This window comes from Pocillopora verrucosa, chromosome 5, assembly GCF_036669915.1.
Source record: "Pocillopora verrucosa isolate sample1 chromosome 5, ASM3666991v2, whole genome shotgun sequence".
Lineage (NCBI taxonomy): Eukaryota > Metazoa > Cnidaria > Anthozoa > Scleractinia > Pocilloporidae > Pocillopora > Pocillopora verrucosa.
The window spans coordinates 13,900,135-13,916,478 of record NC_089316.1 but is presented as its reverse complement, the minus strand read 5'-3'; the positions used below and the strand labels follow the sequence as shown (position 1 = coordinate 13,916,478).

General features: G+C 40.7%; 1 protein-coding gene across 1 annotated transcript; it reads left to right on the top strand.

The window, feature by feature from the left end:
* The first annotated feature begins 5,431 nt into the window (after nucleotides 1–5,431).
* LOC136276884 (uncharacterized) lies at nucleotides 5,432–8,658 on the top strand. Its single transcript, XM_066166397.1, has 5 exons — nucleotides 5,432–5,557; nucleotides 6,815–7,092; nucleotides 7,235–7,352; nucleotides 7,854–7,910; nucleotides 8,486–8,658. The coding sequence occupies exons 1-5, from the start codon at nucleotides 5,488–5,490 to the stop codon at nucleotides 8,656–8,658; spliced, it is 696 nt and encodes a 231-aa protein (XP_066022494.1). The 5' UTR covers nucleotides 5,432–5,487.
* Nucleotides 8,659–16,344: the final 7,686 nt, after the last annotated feature.

Below are 16,344 nucleotides of genomic sequence, written 5' to 3'. Positions count from 1 at the left end.
GGTGTTTGCGGTAAAATGTCTCTGAGCCAGCAATGTTGAAAATCTATGACGTAAAAGGGCAGCAATGCAATATTTCCCGCTTATATTTTTCAAAATCATTCAAACTCATTCATTTTAGAACTAACTATAGTGACACGCTTTGCTGAATTGTCGTTAAATGTTAACAAAACCACGATGGTGTGATGCTATTTCTCCATGAAGTTTCCATCAGTCGTTCGTGAGAAGACCACAACCACCCTTAAGATATATACATCAAATGATTTATCGAGCGTGTTATTGCGCTAAACGCATTGCGTGACCGAATACCGGGGAATATCTGGTGATATACCCCCAAGTAATAGTCCCCAATTTTTACACATTACGTTTATTAAGATAGGTCTTCTTTAAAAATCTAATGCAAAATGAGTGTATTGTGATCGTTACAAAAGACGGGAAGTATTTTTTTCCTTAAAGATGGATCTCCAAAGTCATTTTCCTCAATTATAAATGGATAAATTTGAGACTTTTGTTTGTTTCTGCCTTCGCATGGTCTTCACGCTTGACAACAGCATTAAAACAAAGTTTAGCCTTGAAAGCTCAGAGCTATTTCATAGCTTAATAACTTCGTTAATGTGACAAGAAAAGAAGAAGAAAAGTGTAAGATATGTATGTTTCTAAACAACACGTGACCACTCGATGATGGAAATTAAAGTAACTGCCAGGGAAATATGACGAGCTCCTCCTATTAGTACTGATTGACTTCTTGTTTAATGAGCAGTAATTAATGCTCGTTAGACAAAATCTTTAACCATTGACTCTAACGACTTTAATCCTGTTACAATTATCATTTAATTTCGTAGGAAATCCTTGAAAAATTACAAAATTCTAAATGAAAACGATAGGAAGAACAGTTACTCAACACCAACTAACGGTCCACAGTCTTGTGACGACCAACTCCCTACAGAGAGTGACCCTGCGGAATGGTATCGTTTAATGGGAGATGCTGGAACAAAAATGCCAACAAAGCGTGTGGATGCATACCACTGTAGTACAATCTGGTCAGGCTGGTTGGATGGTACTCATCCCACAATGGAGGATGGTGAAGTTTACAGGAAAATCTGCTTTAGTGATAGTCCCACTATACATAGATATAATTAAGTGAATAAAACATGTCTGTTCGGAGAAAAAAAAACTCTGAGTACTTCCGATTGGAGTTGCACCTAGCCTTGTAATTTCATTGAAAAAAGGTGTTATTTGATGAATGACACAGGCAAAGAGGAAAGAAAAATCTGAGCGTTCCCAAGGGGACTCAACCAATTTACCCTTCTCGTCAGTCCTTGGGACCACTCGTAGCTATCTAGACCAGTTAAATAAGTCCATGGTAACAGACATCCTGCACAATGCGAGGTAATGTCGAAATGTGATAATTAAGCGAAATGAGACGTAAATGGTGATTGTAAATTTCTAGCCTGATGATTTAAGCGAAGGGAGATGTTATTCAGTGAGTGACAAATACTCGTTAAGGAAAAGTTAAAAAAGACTCCGAGTGCTTCCAGTAGGAGCCGTACCTACCCAAAAAATGTTTCGGATAATTCTATGTCTATTCTACAACGGTGGAAAGCGTTGAAATCGCACTCTAATTGACCACTCAAACCACAAATACGCTTTGTTATTAAATTTTTAAGTCTTAATTTTCCATTTTTAGCGTTTTAATTTGTTTACTCAAATCTGGTTATCAGCTCATATTTCGAGTCATCCTCTTTGCATTGGGCCAACTGTTGTAGTATTTAATTCACTACTCTCAAGAATTACCAGAGAGGACATATTTAAACAAGAACCAGTGGTATACCTACCAACTTTTGATGGTATTTTACTACATATGTGTGCACCATCATTGTACTGAACGATGTAAGCTACAAATAGTGTCGCCTCAAGTGTCTAACCTGTTAATAAAACATTGTACCCATTTCTACTGTTTATTAAAGGTTTGAGTTGATTTCCTTTTTTTTTCTTAAAAAAAGAGGCCAAGATGCCAAATTTTGAACAAGGAAAGTTATCATTGAAAATCTGTTGGTGTTGTTGGCTTCTCGAATGCCTCCCAGAAGATTCTCTACTTATAAATATAGCAGGAAGATTTTTCATCTCAAATGCATTTGTCAAAGAATGTGTGCTTGTCTAAAAGTTGATGCAGCATTATTGGGATGTATAACACATGCATTCAGATGTTTGTTTTCCGCGGAGTAAATGTCTGATGCTGGTCAATTAACGAAGAGATTTGACATGTAAGAACATGTAGATGCAAACATGCGGATTGGTATATTTTCTTCAACAGACACCGAGACGAGGGGGAAGAGGGATCCAATAGTACTTCGCATCAGAATTAGAGCAAACATCTATGGTTAAGAAAAGAGAACATTACGATCATTTGGAGATAACACATCGCTGCTCTGAAGAAAATTCAGCTTTATCGGAGCACCTTGCAATCGGGTGGGATAAGTCTAAAATTATTACCACTAATCGACGTTACCACCAGCGCCTTCGTTTGAAAGCCTGGCATATCAACTCCACCCACGCCTCTTTAAATCGTGATGATGGCGGTTTACTACCTGACTCCTATTTAGACCCCGTCAGACAAAAAAGCCGCTAATTAGTAAGCATATAAAAGGACCTCTTGTTGAAGCGATTAGATCACCCCTGATAAAGGCACTAGTCAGGAGTGTCGAAACATTGGGTTTATGAATTGTAACTCGGTTACATTTATTGAATCTTTAAACCTGAGTAGCATCAAACCATGTCTGATTGTTCACCTGGTTGCCACGTGCACTTTAATATATCTTATTTTTAAGCTTTCGGCGTTATTACTTAATAAGCAATCGATACAGCTGTGTTGCAAAGTACAATTTACAACTACACTCGTCTAATAAAATGAAGATTAACAAAGGGCAGTGTTTAATTTACAGCCTCTCCAGCTTGGTTTTGTTATTGAAAATGCCTCTCGGTAACGTTGTTAGCTGGTCCTAGCTTAAGACTCTTATATAAAATTGTTGGATTTTGGAATGTTACAAGAAAAAAAAGCTTTTGAGCAAGCACTGTTTCTTATAAAATAAGAACAACAAGTGTCGCCATTTAACTAACTTTTCTCCATATAGACAACCGCAACTCCTTTGATACCTCCTCGAAGTTAGCCCTCTGGTTAGTCTCCTTAAACGTCAGTTTGGGAAGAAATAAATTAAGTCAATAATCAGAGTCTGCTAAGAATAACAACACCAATCAACCACAGGGTTTATTAAGTCGTAATTCTTTGATAAATAAAATGATACATGGTTGCTTGTAGATATAGAATTTCTCTTCCCGTGTTCAATTCGACATATCACTCGTTCACTGCGCATTTGCTCACTTGAGTGGTATCGAGTTAAACACTCCAAGAGAAATTCCATCTCTACGTGCGCCCATGCATTATTCTCTACTTATTATTCAACATATCATTATCAGTCCTTACTAAGATATCGTTGCCATCAAGTGAAATAGATCTTTTAAACTGATTTACAAGTCGTTACCACTCAGTTAAGATGAAGAATGACATTCACTTACTCCGTGAGCTACATCTTTGCAACAAACACGATACCTCGAAATTTGATCTCGCACTTACACTCACAAAGTTGCTGTGGCGAGAGGAATTTTCCATGGAAATGACATCAACTCTTTCCTTTAAAGTTTACATGCAGCAGGTTATTATTTCAAAACTTTACATTAACCATGGCATGGGCACTTTGAGTATTAGAAATAAAGAATCGATTAAACAATTTAATCACTAAAGAAAGTGGGTTTACATTGCAAAAGGAAAACCAACTTACTTTATAGCGTCGAGAAAAACTTGCTATGAGAAGAAAGCAGCTTTAGGATGATAGTTTACGAAAGGTCTAGGGATTTCATTGACAAAACAACAACAACAAATTAACACACACACAAAATTAAGCAAAAATGATATGTTTCTATTACAATAGTGCAAAAAAAGCTCACTTTCAATGCTGAGGCTGATTTCTCTCCTTAATATATTTGCATTTCTTCGTACCTCACAGTAGTAATTCACATATTTTTTTCTGCGGTTACAAGAAGCTGACATCTTACACTGGTTACTAGTTTGAACAAGAGCCCTGCCTTTTCCCCATACAAAGTAGAGAGTTGTTTGTTGAACAGGGTCTGTTCAAAATTATAATCTGTCCATTGGGTACTCAGGTTATGCTGGGTGTGGCTACATGATGCAATTAATAAAGAACGCATCGCTTAAGGTAAGTAACTACTGGATGAATAACTGCGATCATACACAACAAAAAAACTGTAGGCATGATATGGAAAGTTAAGAAATTGTTCGTGCACATGTGAAAAGATAATTCCAAAACAACAACAATTCATTTTTTACGAAGAACTTCTGTCGGTTTCTTACTCTGTCTGTGTCTTTGTTTCTATCGGTGGCTGTTCGTCTGTCTGCGGTGTCCGTTGTTGTAGGCGTGCTCTGACAAGGCGGAGGTCTGCGTCTTGGCGAGTCGGATATCCCTGTCATGTTCCTTGATTCTCTCCTGCATAGGTCTGCTAGTTTCATCGATGTAAACCTTTCCGCACTCACAGGGAATCCTGTAGACTACGCCATCCTGTTTAGCTGGGTCGGCGGCATGCTTCGGGCGTATACTAGGTGTGATCGAAGCGTAGTCTCAATGTTATTAGAAATATCTGTGAAGACCGAAAAATAGAGCTTTCAATCAACGTTTATGTAAAAATATCATAACATTCAGGAAACAGCTTTCTGGCAATTTTTTTTAGCAACTTTTCAGCTTTTCATTCAGCAACTATCCGGCATTTTACTAGCACAATCGAGAGAGGCCTAAACTTGAGGAAAAATTCTGTATCTACTAATATGTGTTATTTTATATTTATTGTGTTTGTTATGATTGCAGTACGTCAGTTATTAATACTTCGATTGATATAAGGTGTTTTACCCTAAAAATGAGAGAAAAATACGCTTAATCTACTGATTAATCTTGTAAAATTGAGGCTACACTATCTCAGAAACTCAGGAGAATTTGACCGTGTGAGTGACTGGTATATTTTCCTACTGTTCTATAAATATGCTCATAATGTTATTGCTTTAGACGTTATCAGTTGACTGTTATTATGAAGTTATTTTAATTTTATTGCAATAGTATGACAAAGTCCTGCGTCTATTCTGTTGGTTAACGCTGATCAAATTGTAGTCCCCCAAATTCAAACTCTTTCTATGAAGCAAAACAAAAGATATCGAAAACGTATTCATTCGCAGAAACTGACCACACGTCATCGTGAATGTTATTTGCATCGATAATTTCATTGGGTTAGGACTGACAGCTATTAACTTTGTTACATTCCATTTTCAATACAAACAGGTCGGTCTGTGTCGATTAATGCATTATTGAATGCAGGTGGTCAACTCGAAATTTGTTGCATCAATATTGAGGTCTGCTGTCTTCAGGAAGCATGGACTTTTCTACACTTTTCATCGTCGCAGTCCTAAATGCTTTGATGACTTGTTGGACGTTTTGTAAAGGTGAGTTGCAAACTGCGAACGGATCATTTTCTATCCCTAGATTCATATTTCATTCGTACAATCTAATTTCCCATCACTATTTGCCTCAATTTTGCTGATTTTTAACAGTTCATGCACTGAGTTTTGAAAGTTCTATATGCACGACCTGTCATTACGACAAAACTAAGAATCCGAACTCAACAAATGTGATTATAACAAGTAGAATTTAAGAAAGGGGTGTTACTATCATGAACCATTAGAGAGGTTTGGATGTGTACACGTATGATCAGTATGTGTTATTACGAGTAGTGTTTGAGTGAAATTCGCCGGGGTATGTTTTTCATTCGACAAAATCTAATAAAAATAAAAAAAAAGGCAAAGAGCCAAGAAAAGAGCGAAAAAATGAGATTCAGTTACAGAATAAACTACATGAAAACAAGGAACGACCACGGTAAAAAGTGCTTCATTCAAAACAAGAACACTCCTAATGCTAAACTCACAATTGTATGAACCGATAAAACTACCCTTAAGATATTTTCGCTTTATTTTGAAACACGGGAGTTGGATACTTTGTATCGTGAAGCCGCTCTTAGTCAAACTAGGTCTTGATATAGAGAAGCAATGCCAGTGCATGAAATAAATTGTGTTTTCTGGGTTTAACAATTCTGCGGAAATACAGGGTACCCTGTTTCTTACAATATTTTTTGGGCCCTTTTAGTGCGATCGAAAACAGAAAAAAAATCTTACTCAAAACCTTTTAAGGATTAGTTTTAAAGTACAGGCTTGCCAAACAACAAATAGCTTTAACACGAAGATTTTAGTCAAAACATTTGCGCAGAAGTCTCTTCAAATTTTGAAAGTTTATTTCCTTTCAACATCAATCTCATTGCAATAACTCAAGACTGTAATTTATTCAAAAGTATGTCATTCAGTTGTGTGTTCTTATTTTTCCTTTGCTCTGATCAATATTTTTCTACCACAGAAAACAGATGTGCGCGGACCTGACTTGTGATAAAAAAAATTGATGAAAACAGAGAATGATTGAATAATCTGTGTCGAGGAAACAATTTAGGAAAATAACGAGATGACATAAATACTGCGAGGATCGCATTCATATCCATAAATAAACCATAGTTAACCAACTCTAACCACCTGCATTGGCTTTGATCCCAGACTTTTTTGCCAAGAAATTCGTCTTAAGAGCCTTTTCCTTGAGATTTTATTTTTGCGCGATGGAAAATTTTGCCTTGTAACTATATTTAAATTTATTCATTTTAGAGCGAGAGCGCGCAATGCTGTTTCCAGATTACTACTTCTTTGCTGAAAGACGTTTGGTAAACCATTCTATTGAAACAAGAAAAGTCAAGAACTTAGATGACTGTGAGCTTCTTTGCTACCTGAACGACAACTGTGTCAGTCTTAACTTCAAAAAAGATCCAGGGATTAATCCAAAGAATGACAAATCAGGTCACATCTGTGAGCTAAATAACGCCACACATCTGAAATATGACAGCGACTTGACAAATGACGCGTTTTTTTACTATCGTGGCTCGAAGGTAAGTTACCAGAAGAATTTACGAATTGGTTAATTTAGGATGACATATTAAAAATAACTGACGTTTTGCGAACATTTTGCTTCTTCATTCTTCTTTAACGATTCGTTCTTTCAATCCGTAGATTTTTGTCTCGTTCTTTCAGAACTCTTGTGATACGTATTCACTGTGCCAAAATAACGCAACTTGTCAGACTGGTTTCACCATAAAGGGATATCGATGCTTGTGCCCTCCTGGGTCCGATGGAGAACACTGTGAAAATGGTAATCTACATAGTGCTTAAAATAGCATGAATTTCTCTCTTGATTCAATGGTGTCGATTCCTGTTTTTCTCGTTAGATAGAGTTCCGTTGAATTTATCTTGTGCTCGGGTGGCAAACGAAGCGCAGTTCGTGGAGTAGACTTCAACAACGTGAGCAAAGCTCAAGAATATTTTGATACTTCGCTTAGAATCGCATGAAACCAGAAACGTGCAAATCAGTATTTTGTTTCGTTCATACATGTACGGCTCATGGAGAAGAACTAAATCCTAGCTTTTACTCCTTTCTCTCTTTTCCTTATTTTATTTTTAAAATTTTTGACTGATGTTGACGAATGCAAAACATACCCTGGCTCATGTTACGTATACGCCACTTGTGTTAACATACGCGGATCGTACGTGTGCACTTGCAAACCTCGATATACTGGAGATGGACGCAATTGTACAGCGTCAGGTACTGTTAATAGTCTCAAAAACGTACAAAAGAGTATTTTGCCTCATTCAGACATGTATGGCTCTTGGATGAAAAAGCGAAAGCCTGTTTCAAACGTGCGACGCAAATGTAAGTGCAGACGCAAGCCTTGCGGTGCAAATACAAGGATTTACACGTTTCAACCACCCCGACGCAAATGCAGACGCAAGCGTCAACGCAAGGAATGAAAAGTTTTTCATTTTCTTGAGCTTGTATTTGCATTTGCATACGCTTCTCGCACTTGTGAGCCCGGGTAACGCAAATGCAAACGCAAGGCGAAAAAACACAGGTTCCATCGATTCCATGCCACCACGGCACAGTTCAAACCAAGAAGACGTCGAAGTCTTCCGCCATTTCGGTAATTTCCTGTACTTTCCGACAGAAGTTTTCTTCTCATGTACATCTAAGCATATTGAAACGACAAATATCTTAGTTCTTTACAGAGGAATACTAAGAGAGAAAATTTCGTGCGCTTCAAGCAAAATTCAAACCTTTGACCTCTCTGCGGGTAGTGCTTCGGATACGATACTGTGCTCTAGGTGGTTCATGCTGGCAAAGTCATTGAACAAAATTTACGTCAAAAAGTCACGCCAACATAATCGAATTATTCCTAGAGTTATTCATACGCTATGTTGGGATTAATCCTCTTATTCCAACCCTTACAGCATGCTCAGCACCCCTGGGTATGGATAACCAGTTGAGACTCATAAAGGACGCTCAGATCTCAGCCTCTTCAGAGTGGGATGGAAACCATGCTGCAATCCAGGGAAGGTTGAATTTTTTGGCGCATCAACGAAAAAAAGGAGGCTGGTCAGCTAAAAACAAGAATTTGAATTAGTGGATCCAGGTTGATCTTCTTACTAAGACGACAATAACACAGATGGCCACTCAAGGAAGGAATGCCCACAACCAATGGGTGAAAAAATACAGAATGCAGTACAGTGATGATGGAGTGAACTTTAACTTTTATCAAACACCAGGTCAAAACTTTCCAAAGGTACATTGTAGGAACATGCATGTTTTCTTTTACGTCCTGTACTTTCCCCTTGGGTTAGGTCTGACTTGTAAAGTTAAAGGGTGGGAAATGATACTTGATATCTTCTAGAAATGTCTCGTATTTCAGCTCCAAAAACTGCTTATTTGAGGTTCGACCATAGCAAATTTCCATTAAATAAAAGTATCACTTCTGACTTTTGTGGTAAAATGATGGATTAACATCAAATCTATTTTCTGCCTCTGTTTGCAGGAGTTCATTGCAAACCAAGACAGTGACACTGTTGTATTCCAGCCGATCCACCCATCCATTAAGGCGCGTTACGTAAGACTTCTACCCACCAAATGGCATAAACACATTTCGATGAGAATGGAGCTCTACGGATGTGAAGGTACTATAGGGTGTCCTTTGAAGTAATCTCGCTATCATTCATATGTTGAACACAGCTATTTTCAAGTGATTGTCGTAGGAAATTCGGGAATGCACTGGTTTTTCTTGACTTCGCTATTAGAATCGTTTGTTTCTGCCTTCGCATGGTCTTCATGCTGACAACAGCATTAAAACAAAGTTTGGCCTTGAAGCTCAGAGCTGTTTACTAGCTTAATAACTTCGTTAATGTGAAAAGAAGAAGAAAAAGAGAAAAAAGTCTAAGATATGTATGTTTTTAAACAATATGTGACCACTCGATGATTGAATTATGCTGCTGGGGAAATATGACGAGCTCCTACTATAAGTACTGAATGACTTCTTGCTGAATGTGCAGTAAGTAATGTTCGTTAGACAAAATCTTTTAACATTGATTCTAACGACTTTGATCCTGTTATAATTATCATTTAATTTCGTAGGAAATCCTTGCAAAAATTACAAAATTCTAAATGAAAACGACAGGAAGAGCAGTTACTCAACACCAACTAAGGGTCCAGAGTCTTGTGACGATCAACTCCCTACAGAGAGTGACCCTGCGGAATGGTATCGTTTAATGGGAGATGCTGGAACAAAAATGCCAACAAAGCGTGTGGATGCATACCACTGTGGTACAGTCTGGTCAGGCTGGTTGGATGGTGCTCATCCCACACTTAAGGATGGTGAAGTTTACAGGACAGTCTGCTTTAGTGATCGTCCCACTGGTTGCAAACACACAATAGAGATTTCAGTCAAAAACTGTGGAGCCTACTTTATCTACAAACTTTCCAAGCCACCTGGTTGTAACTCGCGTTACTGTGGTACAGACTGAGCGCGAAACAATAGGAAATATATAGAATAATACATGGGCGCGCGTAGATATGGAATTTCTTTTCGAGTGTTCAACTCGATAGCTCAGGAGTGAGCGCAGCGAACGAGTGAGATGTTGAGTGAAACACGAGAAGAGAAATTCCATATCAACAAGCAACCGTGTATTATTTTGTTTACTATATATACACAATAGCCCTTTACTGACAAGAAAACTCGACTTTACTAATCAATGAAAATAAAAGGATAGACAATCCCCGAATAAAAATCGTAAAGTGCGTTGATGTAAAGGCTCAAGACGAAAAAAATGTGTCGAATCATTACAAAAAGGACAATGCACGTAATTTTTAATGAACAAAATCCTCCGTTATACACTTTTCCTTTACCGACAGAAGAAATCTTTCAAGTCGAACAAAATCGGCCTGTGGCAAAACATCCAGCAGTCGATTTTCATTCTCAGCCTCTAGAATTGCCATCACCAAAGCCACTGAATACGTAACTTTCGGTTCGTCTTTTGGTATTTTGGTTTTCTCCCTCTTCCAGAAAAGTTTGAACGTCACTATCTATATGCAATACGCAACTCTCAGTGCTTTAGCAGCGATAATTCTTTTTGCCTGGGAACACGGATGTTCATTCATCAACCTGAATGAGTGGCGTGAAAGGCGAGTGACGTGTCAGCAGCTGATTGGCGATATCAGATACACCTGAGACAATACGATATCTTGTTATGTGTGTAGTTACTTTTCTCAGTGCTGGAAATCCTTGTATAACACTGTAGTTTATGTGATAAAGATGTTTTTCTTCTTGTCATGAGCGTGGTACAAAGAAAAAATTCCTAGTCTTCATGGGGAATCGAACCTCAGACATTAGGATCTCGCGCTCCGATGCTCTACCACCGAGCCACAGAGACTCTACTAGTGAGCGAGGTCTATTACGAAGTTCATATGGTGATACGCGTCCTGCATACTGCTAGGATCAGCAATGTCTATAGCGTCATGTTTATAAATAGAATAAGAAAGATGGTAAGCTTAATAAAATATAGTTAAATATAGGATTATGCATTTCTGGACTGTGAATAGACGACGAGCACTCTTTCTTTTTCGGCGAAGTCCGTCGTGCGAAAAGAAGCGCCTCACTCCAAGAAGTCCCCAACATCAATTTTTTTCAGTGATTTTTTTTACTTACGCGACAGACTCTGCCGAAAAGGAGGGACTACCCATAGTCTAGACCGTGAAAAGGTCTTGCTTTTTACTTTTTCTGTTCCACGTTGTAAAGAGAAGAAGTTCTCTTCATATCATCGAATGATATCTGCTTTACTTAAACTTTGAGAAAGTCACATTTAGTCACTTAATAAAACTTTATTAAAATCATGTTTAGACGTTTCCTTGATAGCTTACAATACATTCCCCTAAACTAATGAATATATAAGGTGCTAAATTCCATGATGAAAATTCTCCTGCTTTCCATTTAGGTGAAAATAACACAAAAGGGTCACAAAGAAAAGAACTCACGGGTTCGTTTTTAACAGTTCTGGACACACACGAGCGTCGCGTAGCTTCTACACCGATTGGTCCCCGAGGTCCAATAGTAATGCATAGCGGCATGTGGAGGAAATGTCTCTTTTGAGGCGTAATAGTTAAATTGTTTTTACATGATACACCAGAGGCAAGAGAGGCAGATCACACTATATGTTCGTGGTTAATAATTGTTGACATCCATAAGGGTTATGAATAAGCTCTGAATATTATATATCTAAATTACATCTCGGGCTTAATATCTCAATTAAGTTAAATAAATTATTAATCGACGCATTTGTGATATTTTCTAGCCCTCATAGGCCATTTGAAACGTCTTTTCACAAAATGACTGTTGGCTGGAGGCCGTTAAGAGGAGGCTCTGTAACATGGTCCACCCCTTGTCGTGGTGTGACGGCTTGAGTACCTCAATGACCCAGAGAGCTACACCAGCGGGAGCGTATGCTCCTGGTAGGGCCACCCATGCTGGACAGGTCAAAGGGTAGAGGTCAGACAAATGTGGACCACCTCACCCAGAGGCTAAATGGGTTTGCGTAGGGCTAACACCCCTACCTGTAAAAACGACCTAGTTACAGAAGCATCCACCACAACTACCCAAAACACTCACCTGTGAGAGGAAGGGTCTCCACCCCGAAGACTTATGACGCATTGCACTGAAAGCTGAAAGGAAGCTGCAAGGCCAACCCCCTTCTGACATCCAGGACAACAACAAGAGTAGCCAGGACAATGTTTGAAGCTGGAAGAACCGCCCAAGTAGCAAAGGAAATGAAAAACTATATGATTGGAGTCCTTGGACTCGGTGAGACGAGGTGGCTACAGACAGGACAGCTGAGACTTTCATCAGGAGAGCAGCTGCTGTACTCGAGACACACAGAGGATGGAGCCCCCCACACTGAGAGCGTGGCCCTGATGCTGGCACCAGAGGCATAGCGAGCGCTCGTCAACTGGGAACCTGTGAACTCCCGCATCATCACAGCCAAGTTTATCACCAAGAGGAAGGACATCAAGTTGAACATCATACAGTGCTATACTCCCACCAATGATGCGGAAGAAGAGAAGAAGGATAAATTCTACCAGCAACTACAGGCGGTGATAGATAAAGGAGGAGCCAAAGACATGGTTACGAGGACACCATGGGGACATACGGACTGGGACAGATGAATAAGAATGGTCAGCGCTTTCCAGACCTTTGCGCCTGGAACCAGCTGGTGATAGGAGGAAGCATCTTCCCACACAAGCGTATCCACAAAGCCACATGGAGATCCCCAGACCACAGAACGGAGAACGAGATTGATCACATCTGCATTAGCCAGAAGTTCAGGAGGTCATGGCTAGATGTGCGAGTGATGCGAGGTGCCGACGTGTCATCAGACCACTACCTGGTTACGACAACAATGAGGCTGCGGCTGAAGAAGAGGTACGCCAACGCATACAACACTCGAACAAGGTACAACGTTGGACTGCTCAGGAATAAAGACACACGAACAGCACCCCAGATCAGCCTTTCCAACAGATTCCAGCTACTACAGGAGCTGACAGAAGGTAGGGAGACAGACATCGAGACACAGTGGGAGGACAGCAAGAAACTCTGGCACAATACGTTTGAAGAAGTTCTGGGTAAGAAGGCGACCTAACACAAGGAATAGATCTCTGCTGACACCACCCAGAAGCTAGAGGAAAAAGAGGAAAACTGACCTGAACACAAGCCGAACAAGAGCAGCCAAGGCAAAGGCGCAGATAGAATATAGCATAATATATAACAGCGGACGGAGAAGTGAAGAGGAGCATTAGGAAGGATAAAAGGGATTACATCGAAAACCAAGCCAGTCAGGCAGAGGAAGCAGCCGGACAGGGGAACCTCAAAGACCTGTACCTGGTAATCAAGAAGCTGTCGGGCAAATTCCAGCAGACAGACAAGCCAGTGAAGGATAAAGATGGAGACCAACCGACGACAACCGAGGAACAGCTGAAGCGATGGGCAGAGCAGTTCAGGGAACTGCTGAACCGCCCTTCTCCTGAAACACCACCTGACATCCCGCCAGCAGAGACAGAACTACCCATCAGCTGCGACAAGCCTACAAAAGTAGAGATCAAGAAGGCCATCATGACACTGAGAAGTGGGAAAGCGGCAGGACCAGGCGAGATACCAGCAGAGGCCATTAAAGCAGACATGGAAACGGTGACCAACATGCTACACAGTCTTTTCAGCAAGATCTGGGAGAAGGAAGAGGTACCGGCTCAGTGGAAAGGAGGTATCGTGATTAAGCTGCCCAAGAAAGGAGACCTCAGGGACTGCAACAACTACCGAGGGATCATGCTCCTGTCAGTGCCAGACAAAGTGCTCAACAGAGTTCTATTGGAGAGGATGAAAGAGGCAGTCGACCCCAAGCTCCGAGACCAGCAGGCTGGCTTCCGCAGAAACAGACCACATCGGCAGTGTACGCATCATAGTAGAGCAGTCGCTGGAGTGGAACTCCCCTCTCTACATCAACTTCATAGACAATGAGAAGGCCTTCGACAGTGTGGACAGAGAGACGCTGTGGAAGCTGCTGAGGCACTACGGAGTCCCGGAGAAGATCATCGCCCTCATCCGCTGTACCTGCCAGGACATGAGCTGCAATATCGCTCACGCCGTCAGAAAGCTTCGAGGTCAAGACTGGAGTCCGTCAAGGGTGCCTGCTGTCACCATTTCTCTTCCTTCTGGTCATCGACTGGATCATGAAGACCACCACAACAGGCAGGAACAACGGGATACAGTGGACACCCTGGACGCAGCTGGATGACCTCAACTTTGCTGATGACCTGGTGCTCCTGTCACACAACCACCGACATATGCAGGACAAAACCACCTGCCTGGAGACCATATCAGCTGGGACAGGACTCAAGATCAGCAAGAGGAAAACAGAGCTGATGAAGATTAACACCACTGCCAACACACCAGTCACAGTCGATGGAGAGCCCATCAGGGAAGTGCATTCCTTCATCTACCTTGGGAGTGCAGTTGACCGACAGGGGGGCACGGACAGAGATGTCACAGCCAGGATTGGCAAGGCCAGAGCAGCTTTTGTCATGCTCAAGAACATCTGGTCGTCCAAGAAGATCAGGACAAGAACCAAACTTCGCATCTTCAACTCCAATGTGAAGTCAGTCTTGCTCTACGGATGCGAAACTTGGAGGACGACAAAGACAATGCTGCAGAAAATCCAGACATTCTTCAATACCTTTCTACGGCGCATCTACAACACCCGATGGCCAGAGATGATCCCAAATGAAGAGCTGTGGGAGCGAGCGGGACAGGAACCAGTAGCAAAACAAATTCTGAAGAGGAAGTGGGGCTGGATCGGACACACCCTCAGTATCACACGCCAAGCTTTGACCTGGAACCCGCAAGGAAAGAGGAAGAGAGGCCGGCCTTGCAACAGCTGGAGGCGAGACACTGAGGCAGAGCTCAAGCAGCAAGGTACAAACTGGATAGGAGCAGCAAGATTAGCCCACAACAGAGTGCGATGGCGAGGGGTCGTCGATGGCCTATGCTCCACACGGAGCCACGTGCCTTAGTAGTAGTACTAGTTGCAACTTGTTGGCTTCTAGTACTTGAATAAATAAAAGGAAACCTCGGTTTTAAACCTGTGTATGGCAAATTTGGTTCGGTGGCGACTTCTTCCTTCTTTGGGCCTGTTTCTAATTTTTCTTTCCTTTTTTTTTAACAAAGACTTTGAGGAGCAAAGTACGAGATTATGACACCTTCCTGATTTGCTAACTTTTACCAGAAATTACATTATTCTAAATAGCTCGGGTGCTTTTGGCTATTTAAAAAATTGTTCTTTTGGAAACGTTAGGTTAAACGTTCCAATTCGGTTCAGTCAAATAAACCAAAATATGTTTTTTTCGGCCCCTGAAGGTGGGGAGTAACCTTGAATTTTACGTGGAGGACAATTAAAATCTATTTCTCACTTAAAGCATTCTTCTTTATACCCGTAAACGAACTTGTAAACATTGTTAGGTACGTTCTAGTGTTTATTTCATTCGATTACTTTTTTTAATGAAAAGTTCCACGGTCTGCTGATCCTCGATGTAGTGACACCCCAAAAAGAAAGGCCTTTGTTTGACCGCTAAGCAAGCACCTGCCCACAGATTAAGGGCGCTTAAAGCAAGAAAGGAACAATCATCTTCTAGGTAGTAGTTAGTGTAACCACGAAACATTTATTTTATAGCCTTTGTCTCCATTGTTAGCGTAAATATTTGTCATCGCGGTTCTAAATCAAATTAGCCGTCTCTTGTTTTTCGGCGGTGTACTTTCCCTTCTGTAATTTTAAAATTTGAGCTCATTATTTTATCGGCATCGTTTTACATATCCGTGTATTGTTCATTACGTAACTTAATTTGCCTTATTGTTATCCTTGAAAATCAGGCTAAGATCGTTGCAGCAGGCATTGATGTTTAGTTCATGATTGTAACTGTACAGATCTTAGAAGAAACAGTTTCTTGCTATGTACTTTAATTCGATCTACTACCAGAGACTACAGTGTAAATGCGACTAATTGCTCAACACAACTGCTTTATTTCTGGTACGGATAACTTATCTTTGCCGTTCTAGTGAAATTTTATCGGGCCAAAAGTTTGTGTTTCTCGAAGTACCCGTAAACTCGGGGACGATCAAATATTGCGGGCTGTTACCAACATCTTCCGTACGCTTGACAATCGTCCGCGAGAGAAGAAAAAAACTTGGCGCTATCCGTAATCGACACATTCGAGGCACAGTGGA